The sequence below is a fragment of the Leptodactylus fuscus genome, chromosome 5, assembly GCF_031893055.1.
Source record: "Leptodactylus fuscus isolate aLepFus1 chromosome 5, aLepFus1.hap2, whole genome shotgun sequence".
NCBI lineage: Eukaryota > Metazoa > Chordata > Amphibia > Anura > Leptodactylidae > Leptodactylus > Leptodactylus fuscus.
Genome location: NC_134269.1, coordinates 20,910,006 through 20,930,022, shown reverse-complemented (window position 1 = coordinate 20,930,022; position 20,017 = coordinate 20,910,006). Strand labels below are relative to the sequence as shown.

Here is a 20,017-nt window from a genome sequence, read left to right as displayed (position 1 = left end):
AAAAAAAAAAATAGAAAAAAAAAAAAAAAAAGAATCATGCGGAGAGAAAAGTGGTGCTTTCAGTACTTTTCTCTCCGCATGATTTGTGCGGACACCACGCAGAAAACAAGTACCACATTATAGCCAGAATATTTGTGTGGTCCCCAAGTGAACTCCCTAAATGGAATACTGAACGTAGATGTGAATCAGACCTTAAAAAAAGAATTGGAAGACCATAATGTCCTGACAGTCAGCAGCACTGTGTTGCCAAATATACCTAAGAAGCAACAGGACAGCCAGCTAGATGAAGGAGTCATACAGACTTTGCAGTAAGTACAATTTTTAATGAAGACAAGACAATGTAAAAAGTTGAAAAGACATCCATAACCTTTAAATAAATAGAAAATGTATATAGGGAATCATTTAGTATGTGCCCATCTCTCAATGGCACCAAAGGAAATATTTACAATGAAACGGATCCTATTGAAGTCACTGGATGCAGACTGAACATTATGGCCTCCAGCTGCAGCTTAGTAAACACTTAATAGGGAATGGGCTAAGGGTAAATTCACACAGGGTTTTTTGGTCAGGATTTTGAGGCCGTATCCGCCTCAAAATCCTGACCAAAAAGACGGCTCCCATTGAAATCAATGGGAGACGCACAGGAGTTTTTCTGGAAGCCGTTTCTTCCGGCTCCCGGAAAAAAGAAGCCGCCAAGGTTAAGCCGCGAACGTCCGCCTGAAGGCACTCCCCCCCCGACTAGGCTCATTCATTTGTGCCTAATCCAGAGCGGAGTGCTGCGAATGGATGCCGGTGCAGTGCACCGGCATCCAATCACAGCTAACCAGTTTTTGGACTGGAATCTGAGGCAGCCTCCACGAAATACCGAAATACCTCGTGTGAACCCGGCCTAAAGGTTGTCTAAAGCAGATTGCACCAAGTCCATTTAAATTTCTGAAAAAGTCTCATCAGAAAAAGTCCTCAGTAGTTTTTAGTGAATTATTGAATTTTTTTTTTCCTCCAGTCCATTTAATATAAAAAAGTTAATTTTTTCTTAGCACTTCTGAGATTTTTTAGTCCAAAAGTCTGCCCATACAGTTCGTAACTCTTTTCCAGCATAATGGTGCGTTGTGACGATATTCTTGAACTTGCAAAGGTCATATTTCAGTTTGTGGATATTAAATTTACCCCCAGGGGTGTTGGTCGGTGGAATATGGAGCTCATACAGACAAATTCCTATAAAAACATCTTCCAGCGGGGTAACACAAAATTCTTGAGCCACATCATAGATTTTTTTTGCCAAATCTGCTGAGAAGACATATCCAGGACCTGCACAGTAGGGTGGATAGATGTCATGTGAATAGATCTCCTTAGGCATGTACCACTTAGAACCTTGGACCCTTCTAGGGCTAGCATAGGTAATTAGGTTTCCTGTGAAGTAATTGTTACGCACCGGTAATTCTGGATGAAGTAGCCAATGAACCAAGTAGTCTACATTAAAAAATACGTCGCTGTCTACCTTCATGACATAGCTGGCAGAAGAACAGAATTTGGTCACCCATTCCATACCCATCAAGGTTTTCAATGTCAAGTTGTTATAGGTGTCCATGAAGTCTTGTTGGACGATGTCCCCAAAAGCCTCACTTTCTTCCTCCAACAACCTCTGGGTTCGGTCAGGGGCATCCTGAGGTAGACCCACCAGAAATATCCTGACCACATCCACATCATAAATACTTTCGTTACCCCATGTTTCCCGGATCGTATGTCTAGTCTCCACATCATGGCTCTGCACAAGCACCATTATAACAAGGAAAGGCTTCCGGTTCTTGCATTTGTCTGGTTGGTTAATGAGGAACTTGTATGGATATGGGTACGGAGGAGCCAGGGGGTGCCGGAAAGCCGGGTAAGTGTTATTGTTCACAGGTTTCTTTCTGTGCAGTGATCTTATAGATTGTTGAATCCCCTTGTTGATAAGTTCTATTTTTCTTTCGTAGTAGAAGTAACCAGAAAAAACCATGAAGATCATCAGAAGTAATACAAAGAATTTTCTTGAGTAAAATCGGACTTTCATGTTGTCCCTTGAGACTCAGGTCCTTGCCAAGGTTTCTGTAATGGACAAATGAAAGAAAAAGTTTAGAAAACGATCAAGGAAAACTTTACATTGACACAAGTTCTATCGTCTGGATTTTTATGATATCCCGGTATTTGAAAATCGGTCTATTCTGTCCCAGAGGTTTTCTGGGCTAAAAATATTGATAGGTTAAGTTGTGAATATTAGATTGGTGGGGGTCCAACATGCGCCAACCTATAGAGAATGGAACGAGATGCAAAGCTGTAAGCCAAATGGGCCTCCATCTTGCTCTATAACTGAATGAAACTGTGCCATCACTTCTGCCTCCTGTGCCTCCCTGAATGCAGGAGACGGGGTACTGGTAGTTTTTGGGGAGGGGTTTGTACAATACCAAACTAAAAGTGAACCTGTCAAGTAATTTCCGGATCCCCGCCATCACTAGCAGCTATTGCATCCAGTATAGGGCATTAGAATTCACAGAGTCCTGAAACTGGTGTCAAAGGCCAAACTGATAAGCTTTTAATACGTCATCTATTTGTATGCAAATTAACCCCAGGTCGTCATTGTGGGTGGGGCCTCCGTGCTACTAGTCATGGTCCTGGGTAGTTATTCTGCAGTATACTATATCAATAATCCATGATTGATAAGCTTCCTCCAGCAGCCGGGCCTCCGCCTATGTCCTGCCTCTGCATGAAGTCCTCACGCTTCTTGTACCTTAGTGTGCATGTGCCGTCTTTGCAATGCACAATGTTTATCCCATCAGCTGTGAGCACAGTATGGCAGTGCCTGCATGCTAAGATATAAGAAGCTCCGAGGACTTTGGACAGAGGTGGCCTGAAGTGAGCCTGCTCCAGTTTTCAGGTGCACTTTGGCCCGGCTGCGGAAGGAGGCTTGTAAACCACCAAGGACTGTGACTGTCTATGTAGTTTACATATACCGGGGTTTCTAAAAGGTAGTATTCATTTTTTGCATTTGGCATCAGTTTTTTGACTCAGTGCACTGGTAATAGCTAATAGCTGGTGGTGTTTGGGGGTCCTAACCTGGAAGGCTCTCTCTAACTCACATCAGGCCTTCCGTATTTGTACAGTCTTCTGTACCTCAAAGTGGATTCTACTGCATTTGACCAGCTCATGGTGCGGGCTCAGCCTCAATAGACTATAGTCGCCATTATTTCTCTAGGAGAGTTGTCCTTTATACTGTCGTGTATGGGAAAATGTAAACTCTGGGTATGTCAGTGTGTGGAAAGGAGCAGACTACTGTCATGTGGAGCAGCAGGAGTATAGATGGCTTTCATGGTTCACTGGGCCAATGTTCTTAGCAGCTGGAACCGTCCACAAATGCAAGAAAGTCAGGTGCTAATACAGACCAGTCCCAACATTGGCAGGGCCCATCTGCCCCTCTGGATCACTTTCCACCCGCAACTTCACCAGGACTGTTTCTTCCATTCCCCCTCCCTTATTTCATTAGCGTATGGCGATGCCTTGTGCTTTTACAGCTCTTGAACCTGGAGTGGTGGAGACGTTTTGCTGTAACCATCAAGTATCTCACTGGATGGCGCCCTGCCAACGACCATAAGTACTGCACGCACCACTTTTCTCTCCGCATGATTCATGTGGACACCACGTGAAAAACACACAAACCACATTACAGTCTATGGTGTCCGTGTGGTTTCTCTACTAACCGCTATTTAATGTGTTTGGTATTCCATTCCAGGGGTCCTCAAGCGGACTCCCCAAACGGAATACCGAATGCAGATGTGAACCAGGCCTGACATGCTGTTCACACATCAGAAAGATAGTAAGTAGCACTACTGACAGGGGTGGCTGCCATAGCTTTAGTCACCATACAAGTGATAGTAACAGGACTACTCAAGGTACCAAACCAAGGTTTCACCTAATGTAGAGTTCAGGAAAGGATCTTATATAGCGTAATCCATCCACTGTATCAAAGTGCAACTAAAATGTCACTGCTGAGCTGCAGAGGTCTACTACCGTCAGAGACTAATATGCAATAGAGCACGGTACTCATCCAATGAAATAATAAAACATAACTTTTAATATATTTTGTTAAAAAAACAAACAAATCGGGAGTGATATTACAAAGACGTCCAAACATCAACTCTAAAGATTGGATGCCATAAGTGTCTGCAGCAATATCATCCAGAGAGAGTCCCACATCCCAGACTTCATATCTGCAGACGAGAAGAGGAAACTCTACATCCTACTGGGAGAAGAAGAGGCCACTGTGGAGATCGCTGCCCAATACGTGTCCAGCTGTCACCAAACAAGAGGAAGATGAGACTCCACGGACTGTTATACCCCAACCCCCCCCCCCATATAGCGGCCACCAACTAAGAGGAAGATGAGACTCCACGGACTGTTATACCCCCCCCCCCCCATATAGCGGCCACCAACTAAGAGGAAGATGAGACTCCACGGACTGTTATACCCCAAACCACCCACCCCACCCCACCTCCCCATGTAGCGGTCACCAACTAAGAGGAAGATGAGACTCCACGGACTGTTATACCCCAACCCCCCCCCCCCAAATAGCGGCCACCAACTAAGAGGAAGATGAGACTCCACGGACTGTTATACCCCAAACCACCCACCGCACCCCACCTCCCCATGTAGCGGTCACCAACTAAGAGGAACATGAGACTCCACGGACTGTTATACCCCAAACCACCCCCCCACCTCCCCATATAGCGGCCACCAACTAAGAGGAAGATGAGACTCCATGGACTGTTATACCCCAAACCACCCGCCCCACCCCACCTCCCCATATAGCAGCCACCAACTAAGAGGAAGATGAGACTCCATGGACTGTTATACCCCAAATCAACCCCCGCTCCTCTCTTTAGCCTATGGACAAGTAGCTGAACTAATCATATAATGAGTGCTTACAGTGGGGCAAAAAAGTATTTAGTCAGTCACCAATAGTGCAAGTTCCACCACTTAAAAAGATGAGAGGCGTCTGTAATTTACATCATAGGTAGACCTCAACTATGAGAGACAAAATGAGAAAACAAATCCAGAAAATCACATTGTCTGATTTTGTAAGAATTTATTTGCAAATTATGGTGGAAAATAAGTATTTGGTCAGTAACAAAATTTCATCTCAATACTTTGTTATATCTCCTTTGTTGGCAATGACAGAGGTCAAACGTTTTCTGTAAGTCTTCACAAGGTTGGCACACACTGTTGTTGGTATGTTGGCCCATTCCTCCATGCAGATCTCCTCTACAGCAGTGATGTTTTGGGGCTGTCGCGTGGCAACACGGACTTTCAACTCCCTCCAAAGGTTTTCTATAGGGTTGAGATCTGGAGACTGGCTAGGCCACTCCAGGACCTTGAAATGCTTCTTACAAAGCCACTCCTTCGTTGCCCTGGCGGTGTGCTTTGGATCATTGTCATGTTGAAAGACCCAGCCACGTTTCATCTTCAATGCCCTTGCTGATGGAAGGAGGTTTGCACTCAAAATCTCACGATACATGGCCCCATTCATTCTTTCATGTACCCGGATCAGTCGTCCTGGCCCCTTTGCAGAGAAACAGCCCCAAAGCATGATGTTTCCACCCCCATGCTTTACAGTAGGTATGGTGTTTGATGGATGCAACTCAGTATTCTTTTCCTCCAAACACGTAAAGTTGTGTTTCTACCAAACAGTTCCAGTTTGGTCTCATCAGACCATAGGACATTCTCCCAATACTCTTCTGGATCATCCAAATGCTCTCTAGCAAACTTCAGACGGGCCCGGACATGTACTGGCTTAAGCAGTGGGACACGTCTGGCACTGCAGGATCTGAGTCCCTGGCGGCGTAGTGTGTTACTGATGGTAGGCTTTGTAACATTGGTCCCAGCTCTCTGCAGTTCATTCACTAGGTCCCCCCGCCTGGTTCTGGGATTTTTGCTCACCGTTCTTGTGATCATTTTGACCCCACGGGGTGAGATTTTGCATGGAGCCCCAGATCGAGGGAGATTATCAGTGGTCTTGTATGTCTTCCATTTTCTAATTATTGCTCCCACAGTTGATTTCTTCAATCCAAGCTGGTTGCCTATTGCAGATTCAGTCTTCCCAGCCTGGTGCAGGGCTACAATTTTGTTTCTGGTGTCCTTTGACAGCTCTTTGGTCTTCACCATAGTGGAGTTTGGAGTCTGACTGTTTGAGGGTGTGCACAGGTGTCTTTTTATACTGATAACAAGTTTAAACAGGTGCCATTACTACAGGTAATGAGTGGAGGAAAGAGGAGACTCTTAAAGAAGTTACAGGTCTGTGAGAGCCAGAAATCTTGATTGCTTGTAGGTGACCAAATACTTATTTTCCACCATAATTTGCAAATAAATTCTTACAAAATCAGACAATGTGATTTTCTGGATTTGTTTTCTCATTTTGTCTCTCATAGTAGAGGTCTACCTATGATGTAAATTACAGACGCCTCTCATCTTTGTAAGTGGTGGAACTTGCACTATTGGTGACTGACTAAATACTTTTTTGCCCCACTGTAAATGCTCAAGCTGTTCATTCTCAACGCGTTTCCCCTATATTGCCAGGTTCATCAGGAGTTATACACTGATACCCTATATCATAGATAGTGTTATGAGTGGCAAAGTCAGTTCAGAGACAAAAAAATAAACAAATGCAGTGATAACTTCAGTTCCCAGTGTAGCTCTGATGGCGAGCTACCATTGTAAGACGAAATGTAAAATGTCACTGCTGAGTGTGAACATGGGCACAGGGGAGTAACTTCAAGGAATACAGTCAGTCTTTTGGTTATTCACAGACTCCTTACACACCCATTGAGTTTATGTATAATTAAGTTTTATTAAGGGTTTAATCACGGGAATGGGGGATAAACAACAGAATGAAGGATAAACAATAAGTTAGGCGCGCAGGCCTCCAAGGGGAGACAGCGAGTCAGGGGAGCCAACCCCCTCCCCCCCTCCCCCGACCACAAGATTGCTAACTTCAAATAAAGCAATCAGAGATTGAAGGGCATTAAAATCCACATATAACCAGGAGGGGGATGGGAGGCAGAGACAAACACAGGGAGGATCAGACAAAACAATGAACAGTGAAACAAGGACAAGGGAAATGGGAAAGGAAAGGGAGATCAATGAGAGAGAGAAAGGGACTACCAGTGACCATTGCAGTGCAAAAGGAGAAGAAGGGGAGAGCCACAGGGCCACCCATCACGAAAAAGAGGAGGCGAACTCAGAAGACTCCTGGAACAATACCCAGGGCTGCCAGAGACTGTCAAATCTGGAGGGATCCGGGGAATTCTCTGCAACCAGGGTTTCTATTCTATTCTGGGCTTAACAAGAACTGTCCCTGTGGTCTTCCATTTCCTTACTATGTTCCTCACAGTGGAAACTGACAGGTTACATCTCTGAGACAACGTTTTGTATCCTTCCCCTGAACAACTATGTTGAACAATCTTTGTTTTCAGATCATATGAGAGCGGGCTGTCCATGCTCGGCGACCATCAAACTTAACTGAACTTGAATTGTTTTGTAAAGAGGAATGGTCCAAAATCCCTTCATCCATGATCCAGGAACTGATTAAAAGCTCCAGGAAGCGACTAGAGGCAAAAGGAGGATCTACTAAATATTAATGTCACTTTTCTGTTGAGGTGCCCATACTTTTGCACCGGTCAAATTTTGGTTTAATGCATATTGCACATTTTCTGTTAGTACAATAAACCTCATTTCAATCCTGAAATATTACTGTGTCCATCAGTTATTAGATATATCAAACTGAAATGGCTGCTGCAAATACCAAAATATTTACAACTAAAAATGATTAAGATTAATAGGGGTGCCCAAACTTTTTCATAGGACTGTAAATAGCACATGGTAAGTGGGGGAAGGTGGTAAAAAAGCATCTCCTGAGAGGAAGGGAGTAAGGGTTGCAGCACTATACCATAGGTGACAGTCCACTGTAGGATATCTACAGAGGGATTGGGCCTACCTGAGGCAAACCCTGGAAATTAACCCAAGAGCAGATTTCAACCTCTAGGGGCCGTTCACACGGAGTAATATTACGCGCGCAAAATTATGCGCGTTATAGGGAAAAAAAGCCATTGAACTCAATGGCTTACTGGATTTTATACGTGTATTTGGGGCACAATGCGTGGCGCGTTAACTCCGGTTATAAAAACACTGCAGGACCAAGTCGTCCAGAAGAAAAGAAGACTTGGAAACAGCAAGGAGAAAAGAAAGGAGGAACAAGGCCTCATCTCCAGGAGAAAGAGAGGATGTTTACCCAGGGCATTGTTCCTAATGATGGCGTACGCAGCTCATTCTCTGGATGTATATACAATGTCAGTCATATAGTACGGACAGATAAGCCTATTACCTTCTCATGTTATATTTTGAGTCCTTATAACTAGAGATGAGCGAACACTAAAATGTTCGAGGTTCGAAATTCGATTCGAACAGCCGCTCAATGTTCGTGTGTTCGAATGGGTTTCGAACCCCATTATAGTCTATGGGGAACAGATACTCGTTAAGGGGGAAACCCAAATCCGTGTCTGGAGGGTCACCAAGTCCACTATGACACCCCAGGAAATGATGCCAACACCTCTGGAATGACACTGGGACAGCAGGGGAAGCATGTCTGGGGGCATCTAACACACCAAAGACCCTCTATTACCCCAACATCACAGCCTAACAACTACACACTTTACACACTCAATACCACCTCTCTGACAGTAGGAAAACACCTTGAAACATGTGTATTTGGCACTTGCAGTGAGGAGAGCTTGTCACCAGCAGTGAATTTGGCCCTTGTAGTAAGTTGAGGTTGGCACCAACATTTGTTTTGAAAATCAGGGTGGATTGAGCCTCTAACCAGCAGAGTTTGGGCAAATTCATGGTGGAGGGAGCCTCTAAACACCCCAGTTTGGGCAAATTCATGGTGGAGGGAGCCTCTAAAAACCCCAGTTTGGACCAATTCATGGTGGAGGGAGCCTCTAACCAGCCCAGTTTGGGCAAATTCATGGTGGAGGGAGCCTCTAACCAGCCCAGTTTGGACCAATTAATGGTGGAGGGAGCCTCTAACCAGCCCAGTTTGGACCAATTAATGGTGGAGGGAGCCTCTAACCAGCCCAGTTTGGACCAATTAATGGTGGAGGGAGCCTCTAACCAGCCCAGTTTGGACCAATTAATGGTGGAGGGAGCCTCTAACCAGCCCAGTTTGGACCAATTAATGGTGGAGGGAGCCTCTAACCAGCCCAGTTTGGACCAATTAATGGTGGAGGGAGCCTCTAACCAGCCCAGTTTGGACCAATTAATGGTGGAGGGAGCCTCTAACCAGCCCAGTTTGGACCAATTAATGGTGGAGGGAGCCTCTAATCAGCCCAGTTTGGACCAATTAATGGTGGAGGGAGCCTCTAACCAGCCCAGTTTGGACCAATTCATGGTGGAGGGAGCCTCTAACCAGCCCAGTTTGGACCAATTAATGGTGGAGGGAGCCTCTAACCAGCCCAGTTTGGACCAATTAATGGTGGAGGGAGCCTCTAACCACCCCAGTTTGGACCAATTCATGGTGGAGGGAGCCTCTAAACAGCCAAGTTTGGACCAATTCATGGTGGAGGGAGCCTCTAAAAACCCCAGTTTGGACCAATTCATGGTGGAGGGAGCCTCTAACCAGCCCAGTTTGGGCAAATTCATGGTGGAGGGAGCCTCTAAACAGCCCAGTTTGGGCAAATTCATGGTGGAGGGAGCCTCTAACCAGCCCAGTTTGGACCAATTAATGGTGGAGGGAGCCGCTAAACAGCCCAGTTTGGGCAAATTCATGGTGGAGGGAGCCTCTAAACAGCCCAGTTTGGACCAATTCATGGTGGAGGGAGCCTCTAAAAAACCCAGTTTGGACCAATTCATGGTGGAGGGAGCCTCTAAACAGCCCAGTTTGGGCAAATTCATGGTGGAGGGAGCCTCTAAACAGCCCAGTTTGGGCAAATTCATGGTGGAGGGAGCCTCTAACCAGCCCAGTTTGGACCAATTAATGGTGGAGGGAGCCTCTAAACAGCCAAGTTTTGGGAAATTCATGGTGGAGGGAGCCTCTAACCAGCCCAGTTTGGACCAATTAATGGTGGAGGGAGCCTCTAAACAGCCCAGTTTGGACCAATTCATGGTGGAGGGAGCCTCTAAACAGCCCAGTTTGGGCAAATTCATGGTGGAGGGAGCCTCTAAAAAACCCGGTTTGGACCAATTCATGGTGGAGGGAGCCTCTAACCAGCCCAGTTTGGACCAATTCATGGTGGAGGGAGCCTCTAAACAGCCCAGTTTGGGCAAATTCATGGTGGAGGGAGCCTCTAACCAGCCCAGTTTGGACCAATTAATGGTGGAGGGAGCCTCTAAACAGCCAAGTTTTGGGAAATTCATGGTGGAGGGAGCCTCTAACCAGCCCAGTTTGGACCAATTAATGGTGGAGGGAGCCTCTAAACAGCCCAGTTTGGGCAAATTCATGGTGGAGGGAGCCTCTAAAAAACCCGGTTTGGACCAATTCATGGTGGAGGGAGCCTCTAACCAGCCCAGTTTGGGCAAATTCATGGTGGAGGGAGCCTCTAAACAGCCCAGTTTGGGCAAATTCATGGTGGAGGGAGCCTCTAACCAGCCCAGTTTGGACCAATTAATGGTGGAGGGAGCCTCTAACCAGCCCAGTTTGGACCAATTAATGGTGGAGGGAGCCTCTAACCAGCCCAGTTTGGACCAATTAATGGTGGAGGGAGCCTCTAACCACCCCAGTTTGGACCAATTAATGGTGGAGGGAGCCTCTAACCACCCCAGTTTGGACCAATTCATGGTGGAGGGAGCCTCTAAACAGCCAAGTTTGGACCAATTCATGGTGGAGGGAGCCTCTAACCAGCCCAGTTTGGACCAATTAATGGTGGAGGGAGCCTCTAAACAGCCAAGTTTTGGGAAATTCATGGTGGAGGGAGCCTCTAACCAGCCCAGTTTGGACCAATTAATGGTGGAGGGAGCCTCTAACCAGCCCAGTTTGGACCAATTAATGGTGGAGGGAGCCTCTAAACACCCCAGTTTGGGCAAATTCATGGTGGAGGGAGCCTCTAAAAACCCCAGTTTGGACCAATTCATGGTGGAGGGAGCCTCTAACCAGCCCAGTTTGGGCAAATTCATGGTGGAGGGAGCCTCTAACCAGCCCAGTTTGGACCAATTAATGGTGGAGGGAGCCTCTAACCACCCCAGTTTGGACCAATTCATGGTGGAGGGAGCCTCTAAACAGCCCAGTTTGGACCAATTAATGGTGGAGGGAGCCTCTAACACCCCAGTTTGGACCAATTCATGGTGGAGGGAGCCTCTAAACAGCCAAGTTTGGACCAATTCATGGTGGAGGGAGCCTCTAACCAGCCCAGTTTGGACCAATTAATGGTGGAGGGAGCCTCTAAACAGCCAAGTTTTGGGAAATTCATGGTGGAGGGAGCCTCTAACCAGCCCAGTTTGGACCAATTAATGGTGGAGGGAGCCTCTAACCAGCCCAGTTTGGACCAATTAATGGTGGAGGGAGCCTCTAAACACCCCAGTTTGGGCAAATTCATGGTGGAGGGAGCCTCTAAAAACCCCAGTTTGGACCAATTCATGGTGGAGGGAGCCTCTAACCAGCCCAGTTTGGGCAAATTCATGGTGGAGGGAGCCTCTAACCAGCCCAGTTTGGACCAATTAATGGTGGAGGGAGCCTCTAACCAGCCCAGTTTGGACCAATTAATGGTGGAGGGAGCCTCTAACCAGCCCAGTTTGGACCAATTAATGGTGGAGGGAGCCTCTAACCAGCCCAGTTTGGACCAATTAATGGTGGAGGGAGCCTCTAACCAGCCCAGTTTGGACCAATTAATGGTGGAGGGAGCCTCTAACCAGCCCAGTTTGGACCAATTAATGGTGGAGGGAGCCTCTAACCAGCCCAGTTTGGACCAATTAATGGTGGAGGGAGCCTCTAACCAGCCCAGTTTGGACCAATTAATGGTGGAGGGAGCCTCTAACCAGCCCAGTTTGGACCAATTAATGGTGGAGGGAGCCTCTAACCAGCCCAGTTTGGACCAATTCATGGTGGAGGGAGCCTCTAAACAGCCAAGTTTGGACCAATTCATGGTGGAGGGAGCCTCTAACCAGCCCAGTTTGGACCAATTAATGGTGGAGGGAGCCTCTAACCAGCCCAGTTTGGACCAATTAATGGTGGAGGGAGCCTCTAACCACCCCAGTTTGGACCAATTCATGGTGGAGGGAGCCTCTAAACAGCCAAGTTTGGACCAATTCATGGTGGAGGGAGCCTCTAAAAACCCCAGTTTGGACCAATTCATGGTGGAGGGAGCCTCTAACCAGCCCAGTTTGGGCAAATTCATGGTGGAGGGAGCCTCTAAACAGCCCAGTTTGGGCAAATTCATGGTGGAGGGAGCCTCTAACCAGCCCAGTTTGGACCAATTAATGGTGGAGGGAGCCGCTAAACAGCCCAGTTTGGGCAAATTCATGGTGGAGGGAGCCTCTAAACAGCCCAGTTTGGACCAATTCATGGTGGAGGGAGCCTCTAAAAAACCCAGTTTGGACCAATTCATGGTGGAGGGAGCCTCTAACCAGCCCAGTTTGGACCAATTAATGGTGGAGGGAGCCTCTAAACAGCCAAGTTTTGGGAAATTCATGGTGGAGGGAGCCTCTAACCAGCCCAGTTTGGACCAATTAATGGTGGAGGGAGCCTCTAAACAGCCCAGTTTGGACCAATTCATGGTGGAGGGAGCCTCAAAACAGCCCAGTTTGGGCAAATTCATGGTGGAGGGAGCCTCTAAAAAACCCAGTTTGGACCAATTCATGGTGGAGGGAGCCTCTAACCAGCCCAGTTTGGGCAAATTCATGGTGGAGGGAGCCTCTAAACAGCCCAGTTTGGGCAAATTCATGGTGGAGGGAGCCTCTAACCAGCCCAGTTTGGACCAATTAATGGTGGAGGGAGCCTCTAACCAGCCCAGTTTGGACCAATTAATGGTGGAGGGAGCCTCTAACCAGCCCAGTTTGGACCAATTAATGGTGGAGGGAGCCTCTAACCACCCCAGTTTGGACCAATTAATGGTGGAGGGAGCCTCTAACCACCCCAGTTTGGACCAATTCATGGTGGAGGGAGCCTCTAAACAGCCAAGTTTGGACCAATTCATGGTGGAGGGAGCCTCTAACCAGCCCAGTTTGGACCAATTAATGGTGGAGGGAGCCTCTAAACAGCCAAGTTTTGGGAAATTCATGGTGGAGGGAGCCTCTAACCAGCCCAGTTTGGACCAATTAATGGTGGAGGGAGCCTCTAACCAGCCCAGTTTGGACCAATTAATGGTGGAGGGAGCCTCTAAACAGCCAAGTTTTGGGAAATTCATGGTGGAGGGAGCCTCTAACCAGCCCAGTTTGGACCAATTAATGGTGGAGGGAGCCTCTAAACAGCCCAGTTTGGACCAATTCATGGTGGAGGGAGCCTCTAAACAGCCCAGTTTGGACCAATTCATGGTGGAGGGAGCCTCTAAACAGCCCAGTTTGGACCAATTAATGGTGGAGGGAGCTGCTAAACAGCCCAGTTTGGGCAAATTCATGGTGGAGGGAGCCTCTAAACAGCCCAGTTTGGACAAATTCATGGTGGAGGGAGCCTCTAACCAGCCCAGTTTGGACCAATTAATGGTGGAGGGAGCCTCTAACCAGCCCAGTTTGGACCAATTAATGGTGGAGGGAGCCTCTAAACAGCCAAGTTTTGGGAAATTCATGGTGGAGGGAGCCTCTAACCAGCCCAGTTTGGACCAATTAATGGTGGAGGGAGCCTCTAAACAGCCCAGTTTGGACCAATTCATGGTGGAGGGAGCCTCTAAACAGCCCAGTTTGGACCAATTCATGGTGGAGGGAGCCTCTAAACAGCCCAGTTTGGACCAATTAATGGTGGAGGGAGCCGCTAAACAGCCCAGTTTGGGCAAATTCATGGTGGAGGGAGCCTCTAAACAGCCCAGTTTGGACCAATTCATGGTGGAGGGAGCCTCTAAAAAACCCAATTTGGACCAATTCATGGTGGAGGGAGCCTCTAAACAGCCCAGTTTGGGCAAATTCATGGTGGAGGGAGCCTCTAACCAGCAGAGTTGTGGGAAAGCAGGGTGGAGGGAGCCTCTAACCAGCAGAGTTGGTGGAAATCAGGGTGGAGGGAGCCTCTAACCAGCAGAGTTGGGGGAAATCATGTTGGAGGGAGCCTAGTATTAGCAGAATTGTGCAACACTTATGGTGGATGAGTATGAGGATGCGGAGGAATTGGAGAGGTTGAGTACAGACATGGAGTTTCATGTTGGGGTGCTTTACACAGGTGGGCACAAAAATGAAGGCTCTATCCAGTGGTGGTTCATTTTTATCAAAGTGAGCCGGTCGGCACTCTCAGCTGACAGACGGGTGCGCTTGTCAGTGATGATGCCACCGGCTGCACTGAACACCCTCTCAGATAGGACGCTGGCGGCAGGACAGGACAGCACCTCCAAGGCATATAGGGCAAGTTCAAGCCACAGGTCCAACTTCGACACCCAATACGTGTAGGGCGCAGAGGGGTCGGAGAGGACAGGGCTGTGGTCGGAAAGGTATTCCCGCAACATGCGCCTATACTTCTCACGCCTGGTGACACTAGGACCCTCCGTGGCGGCACTTTGGCGAGGGGGTGCCATCAAGGTGTCCCAGACCTTAGACAGTGTGCCCCTCGTTTGTGTGGACCGGTGAGAACTTGGTTGCCTACTGGAGGAACTGCCCTCCCTGCCGCCAACGTCACATGCTGGAAACATCTCCATCATATTCTGCACCAATTGCCTGTGGCAAGCATTGATGCGATTGGCCCTCCCCTCTACCGGAATAAAAGACGAGATGTTGTTTTTATACCGGGGGTCAAGGATAGCAAAGATCCAGTACTGGTTGTCCTCCATGATTTTGACAATACGCTTGTCGGTTGTAAAGCACCCCAACATGAACTCAGCCATGTCTGCCACAGTGTTAGTTGGCATGACTCCTCTGGCCCCACCGGAAAGTTCAATCTCCATTTCCTCCTCATCCTCCATGTCTACCCATCCGCGCTGCAACAATGGGACGATTCGAAGTTGCCCGGAAGCCTCCTGTATCACCATCACATCATCGGACAACTCTTCTTCCTCCTCCTCCTCCTCCTCCTCCTCCATTAAACGCAGTGAAGCGGACAGATGTGTGGACCTACTCTCCAGCTGTGACGGATCGGATGCTATCCCTGACTCCTCTGTGTGATCTGAGTTATCCCTGATGTCAATCAGGGATTCTCTCAGAACACACAAGAGCGGGATTGTAAGGCTCACCATCGCATCCTCAGAGCTCACCCTCCTTGTGGACTCCTCAAAGACCCGTAGGATGTCACAAAGGTCTCTCATCCATGGCCACTCAAGGATGTGAAACTGAGGCAGCTGACTTTGTGGCACCCTAGGGTTTTGTAGCTGGTATTCCATCAAAGGTCTCTGCTGCTCAACCACTCTATTCAACATCTGAAACGTTGAGTTCCAGCGTGTGGGGACGTCGCACAAAAGCCGGTGTTGTGGCACATGCAGGCGTTGCTGGAGAGATTTTAAGCTAGCAGCGGCTACTGTCGACTTGCGAAAGTGGGCGCACATGCGCCGCACTTTCACCAGTAGCTCTGGAACATTGGGGTAGCTCTTTAGGAAACGTTGCACCACTAGGTTGAAGACGTGGGCCAGGCATGGAACATGTTGGAGTCCGGCAAGCTCCAGAGCTGCTACCAGGTTCCGGCCGTTATCACAAACGACCATGCCTGGGCCCAGGTGCAGCGGCTCAAACCATATTGCCGTCTCATCGAGGAGGGCATCCCTCACCTCGGAGGCAGTGTGCTGTCTGTCCCCCAAGCTGATCAGCTTCAGCACAGCCTGCTGACGTCTACCAACGCCAGTGCTGCAACGTTTCCAACTCGTAGCTGGGGTCAATCTAACAGCGGAGGAGGAGGCGGTGGCGGAGGAGGAGGCGGTGGCGGAGGAGGAGGCGGTAGAGGAGGAGGAGGAGGGGGGTGTTCTTCTCGTGTCCCTGCCAGGAATGTTAGGCGGGGAGACGAGGTACACCGGGCCAGTTTGGGAAGCAGTCCCAGCCTCAACTACATTCACCCAGTGTGCCGTCAGTGAAATGTAGCGTCCCTGTCCGTATGCACTTGTCCACGCGTCGGTGGTCAAGTGGACCTTTGTGCAAAGCGCGGAACTAAGGGCCCGCCTGATGTTGAGTGACACGTGCTGGTGCAAGGCGGGGACGGCACACCGGGAGAAGTAGTGACGGCTAGGGACGGCATAGCGAGGTGCCGCAGTTGCCATCAGGTCCAGGAAGGCGGGAGTTTCAACAAGCCGGAACGCCAACATCTCCTGGGCCAGCAGTTTAGCGATGTTGGCGTTCAAGGCTTGCGCGTGTGGGTGGTTAGCAGTGTATTTCTGCCGCCGCTCCAATGTCTGAGAGATGGTGGGTTGTTGTAAAGAAACGCCTGATGGTGCCTTTGATGGTGCAGGAGAAGGAGATAAGACAGGACCAGGGGAGGATGAGGTAGAAGTCAACAAAGTGGCGGAGGCAGATGAAGTGGTGTCCTGGCTCGTCCTCTGGAGTGCATCGCCAGCACAGTCAGCAGTGGCAGTGGCAGAGGCAGAGGCAGTGGCAGAGGCAGTGGCAGTGGCGTGAACGGCAGGCGGCCTTTGTCCTGCCGTTGCTGCCTGCCACTGATTCCAGTGCTTGGATTCCAAATGACGGCGCATTGAAGTGGTGGACAGGTTGCTCTTCTCAGAGCCCCTAATCAATTTCGAGAGGCAAATTGTGCAGACAACACTATATCTGTCCTCGGCGCATTCCTTGAAAAAACTCCACACCTTCGAGAAACGTGCCCTCGAGGTGGGAGTTTTTCGGGGCTGGGTACGAACTGGAACATCTTGGGAGATTCCGGGTGTGGCCTGGCTTCGCCTAAGCTGCTGACCTCTGCCTCTGCCTCTAGCTACCCTTTTTGGTGCTGCACCTGCCTCAACATCCACACTACTTTCCCCGCTTGACATCCCCCCTGTCCAGGTCGGGTCAGTGTCCTCATCATCCACCACTTCCTCTTCCAACTCCTGTCTCATCTCCTCCTCCCGCACAATGCGCCGGTCAACTGGATGCCCTGACGGCAACTGCGTCACATCATCGTCGATGAGGGTGGGTTGCTGGTCATCCACCACCAAATCGAACGGAGATGGAGGAGACTCTAGTGTTTGAGCATCTGGACACAGATGCTCCTCTGTTAGGTTCGTGGAATCGTGACGTGGAGAGGCAGGTTGAGGGACAATGAAAGGAGCGGAGAACAGCTCTGGGGAGCAGGGACAGTTTGGGTTATTGTTCTGTAAAGCTTCGGAATTTTGGGAGGAAGGAAGACAAGACTGTTGGGTAATAGGAGGAGAGGAGGCAGAGTCTGACTGGCTGCTGGACAATGTGCTGTAAGCGTTCTCTGACAGCCATTGCAAGACCTGTTCCTGGTTCTCGGGCCTACTAAGGTTTGTACCCTGCAGTTTAGTTAATGTGGCAAGCAACCCTGGCACTGTGGAGTGGCGCAATGCTTGCTGCCCCACAGGAGTAGGCACGGGACGCCCTGTGGCTTCACTGCTACCTTGCTCCCCAGAACCATTCCCCCGACCTCGCCCACGGCCTCGTCCACGTCCCTTTCCGGGAGCCTTGCGCATTTTGAATTCCTAGTTAGAAATTGGCACTGTATACCAGTAGTAAAAATTGTGGGTGCACGTAACCCCAATATATTCTTTGAATTCCCAGTCAGACACTGGCACTATATGGCAGTAGCAAGAAATGAGGGTATTTATAACCCCAATATATTCTTTGAATTCCCAGTCAGACAATGGCACTGTATACCAGTAGTAAAAATTGTGGGTGCACGTAACCCCAATATATTCTTTGAATTCCCAGTCAGACACTGGCACTATATGGCAGTAGCAAGAAATGAGGGTATTTGTATTCCCAATATATTCTTTGAATTCCCAGTCAGACAATGGCACTGTATACCAGTAGTAAAAATTGTGGGTGCACGTAACCCCAATATATTCTTTGAATTACCAGTCAGAAACTGGCACTATATGGCAGTAGCAAGAAATGAGGGTATTTGTATTCCCAATATATTCTTTGAATTCCCAGTCAGACAATGGCACTGTATACCAGTAGTAAAAATTGTGGGTGTATATAGCCCCAATTCTATTGCTAGGGGACTTGCAGTGTATTTCTGGGGTGAAGGTGGGGGGGCACACCGTTGGAACGGGTATCGGGGGTATATATCGGGTATACGGGAATACACTGACAGTGTATTCCATTCAGGATCCTGGGAAAGCTGGGTTGCGGCGATTGAGCCCGTCAGTGCCACGTTACACTGACAAGCTTCTCCCTGGAATTTAGCTCTTATAAGAGCTGTTGGTTGTCTTCTCCTTCCTATCCTAGCCTGTCCCTGCCTACCCAGAATCTAAGCCCTAGCTAACTGGACGGAAACCTCCGTCCCCGGTGAATTGCAAGCTCAGAATGACGCGAAGCTGGGCGGCGCTGTTCTTTTAAATTAGAGGTCACATGTTTTCGGCAGCCAATGGGTTTTGCCTACTTTTTTCAACGTCACCGGTGTCGTAGTTCCTGTCCCACCTACCCTGCGCTGTTATTGGAGCAAAAAAGGCGCCAGGGAAGGTGGGAGGGGAATCGAGTAATGGCGCACTTTACCACGCGGTGTTCGATTCGATTCGAACATGCCGAACAGCCTAATATCCGATCGAACATGAGTTCGATAGAACACTGTTCGCTCATCTCTACTTATAACCTGGAATAACATATCCACTAACAGAACTAAAAGGAATATCGCAGAAGAGCCCAAGAGCATGGAGACAATAGAGTTAGATAGTATTACGTTACATGGATTCATTCACAACACGATAAGTAGTGGAGTCATGTCCTCAAATATATAAGATGTCACCCATTGTAGGATATTCTCACTGTACGTATTATACAACGTATACGGGTTTAGACAGATAGTTTATGGGAATATTATAGGGGATATTCCATATTATTGCTGTGTTATGTATCTATTGGATTATAATGCTTATGGTCTGTCTTGCAAAGAAATTCACTATAAAGAGACACAAGCCTGGGATGGCGAGACTACAGGTTGCAGAGTGGATGGGCACACCGCCAGATGTGACGTTATGGCATCCCTCTGGGTGTATAAGACTGATCGGTATATAAATAGTGTAACATATCCATGGGGAATAAGGTGGTTTCCGAAAAAGTCCTCAGGATCTGACTAATGTACCCTGGGTATGGGTAATATCATTTACAGGTGGGAGATGTGAGGGATGCCAGCTTGTGCCTATCTCGGGCGCTGCCCAGAGCTCATCCCCTCCTATACCGAAAATTGCTATCTATGGGATGAAACGTCTTCTTTGTACCTTATCCAATAATTATGTGCCAAAACTTATGTAACTGTTTTATATTCAGTCTTGTTATGTTAATAATACTAATAGAAATCTCTCTACCTTTGCAATGTATAATCACACCTACAATATAGAACACCTACAATGTATAAAAACCGCCAGAATCCGTATTGGTCACTTACTTGCACCTTGTGAGTGTGTTTCTCTGAGTTGGCTCATATATCATTTTATACTAATTTGGACTTCAGTACGGTGATACTACGAGCAGATTGCGCTCACACCTAGATATGGAACAAAAACAAACACATTATACAATACAGTACACGGACCCTCCCCTTACTACGTGCAACGCAAAGGGAGAAAATGTTGTAAATTGTGCCAACATATCTAACAACTGTACACAGAAAGAAACTTACTATGTATATATGTAATCTCTGTGAATCACACATAACACGACCAACCCCACCAGCAGTGAGTCACCCCTCCAAGTCCTTGCACAGTTACCCCAAATTTTG

General features: G+C 48.2%; 1 protein-coding gene across 1 annotated transcript; it reads right to left on the bottom strand.

Moving 5' to 3' along the window:
• Positions 1-1,003: 1,003 nt before the first annotated feature.
• On the bottom strand, positions 1,004-19,704 carry LOC142202477 (beta-1,3-galactosyltransferase 1-like). Its single transcript, XM_075272607.1, has 2 exons — positions 19,685-19,704; positions 1,004-2,085 (listed from the first exon to the last, which is right to left on the bottom strand). The coding sequence occupies exon 2, from the start codon at positions 2,048-2,050 to the stop codon at positions 1,034-1,036; it is 1,017 nt and encodes a 338-aa protein (XP_075128708.1). The 5' UTR covers positions 2,051-2,085; positions 19,685-19,704; the 3' UTR covers positions 1,004-1,033.
• Between the last annotated feature and the right edge of the window lie 313 nt (positions 19,705-20,017).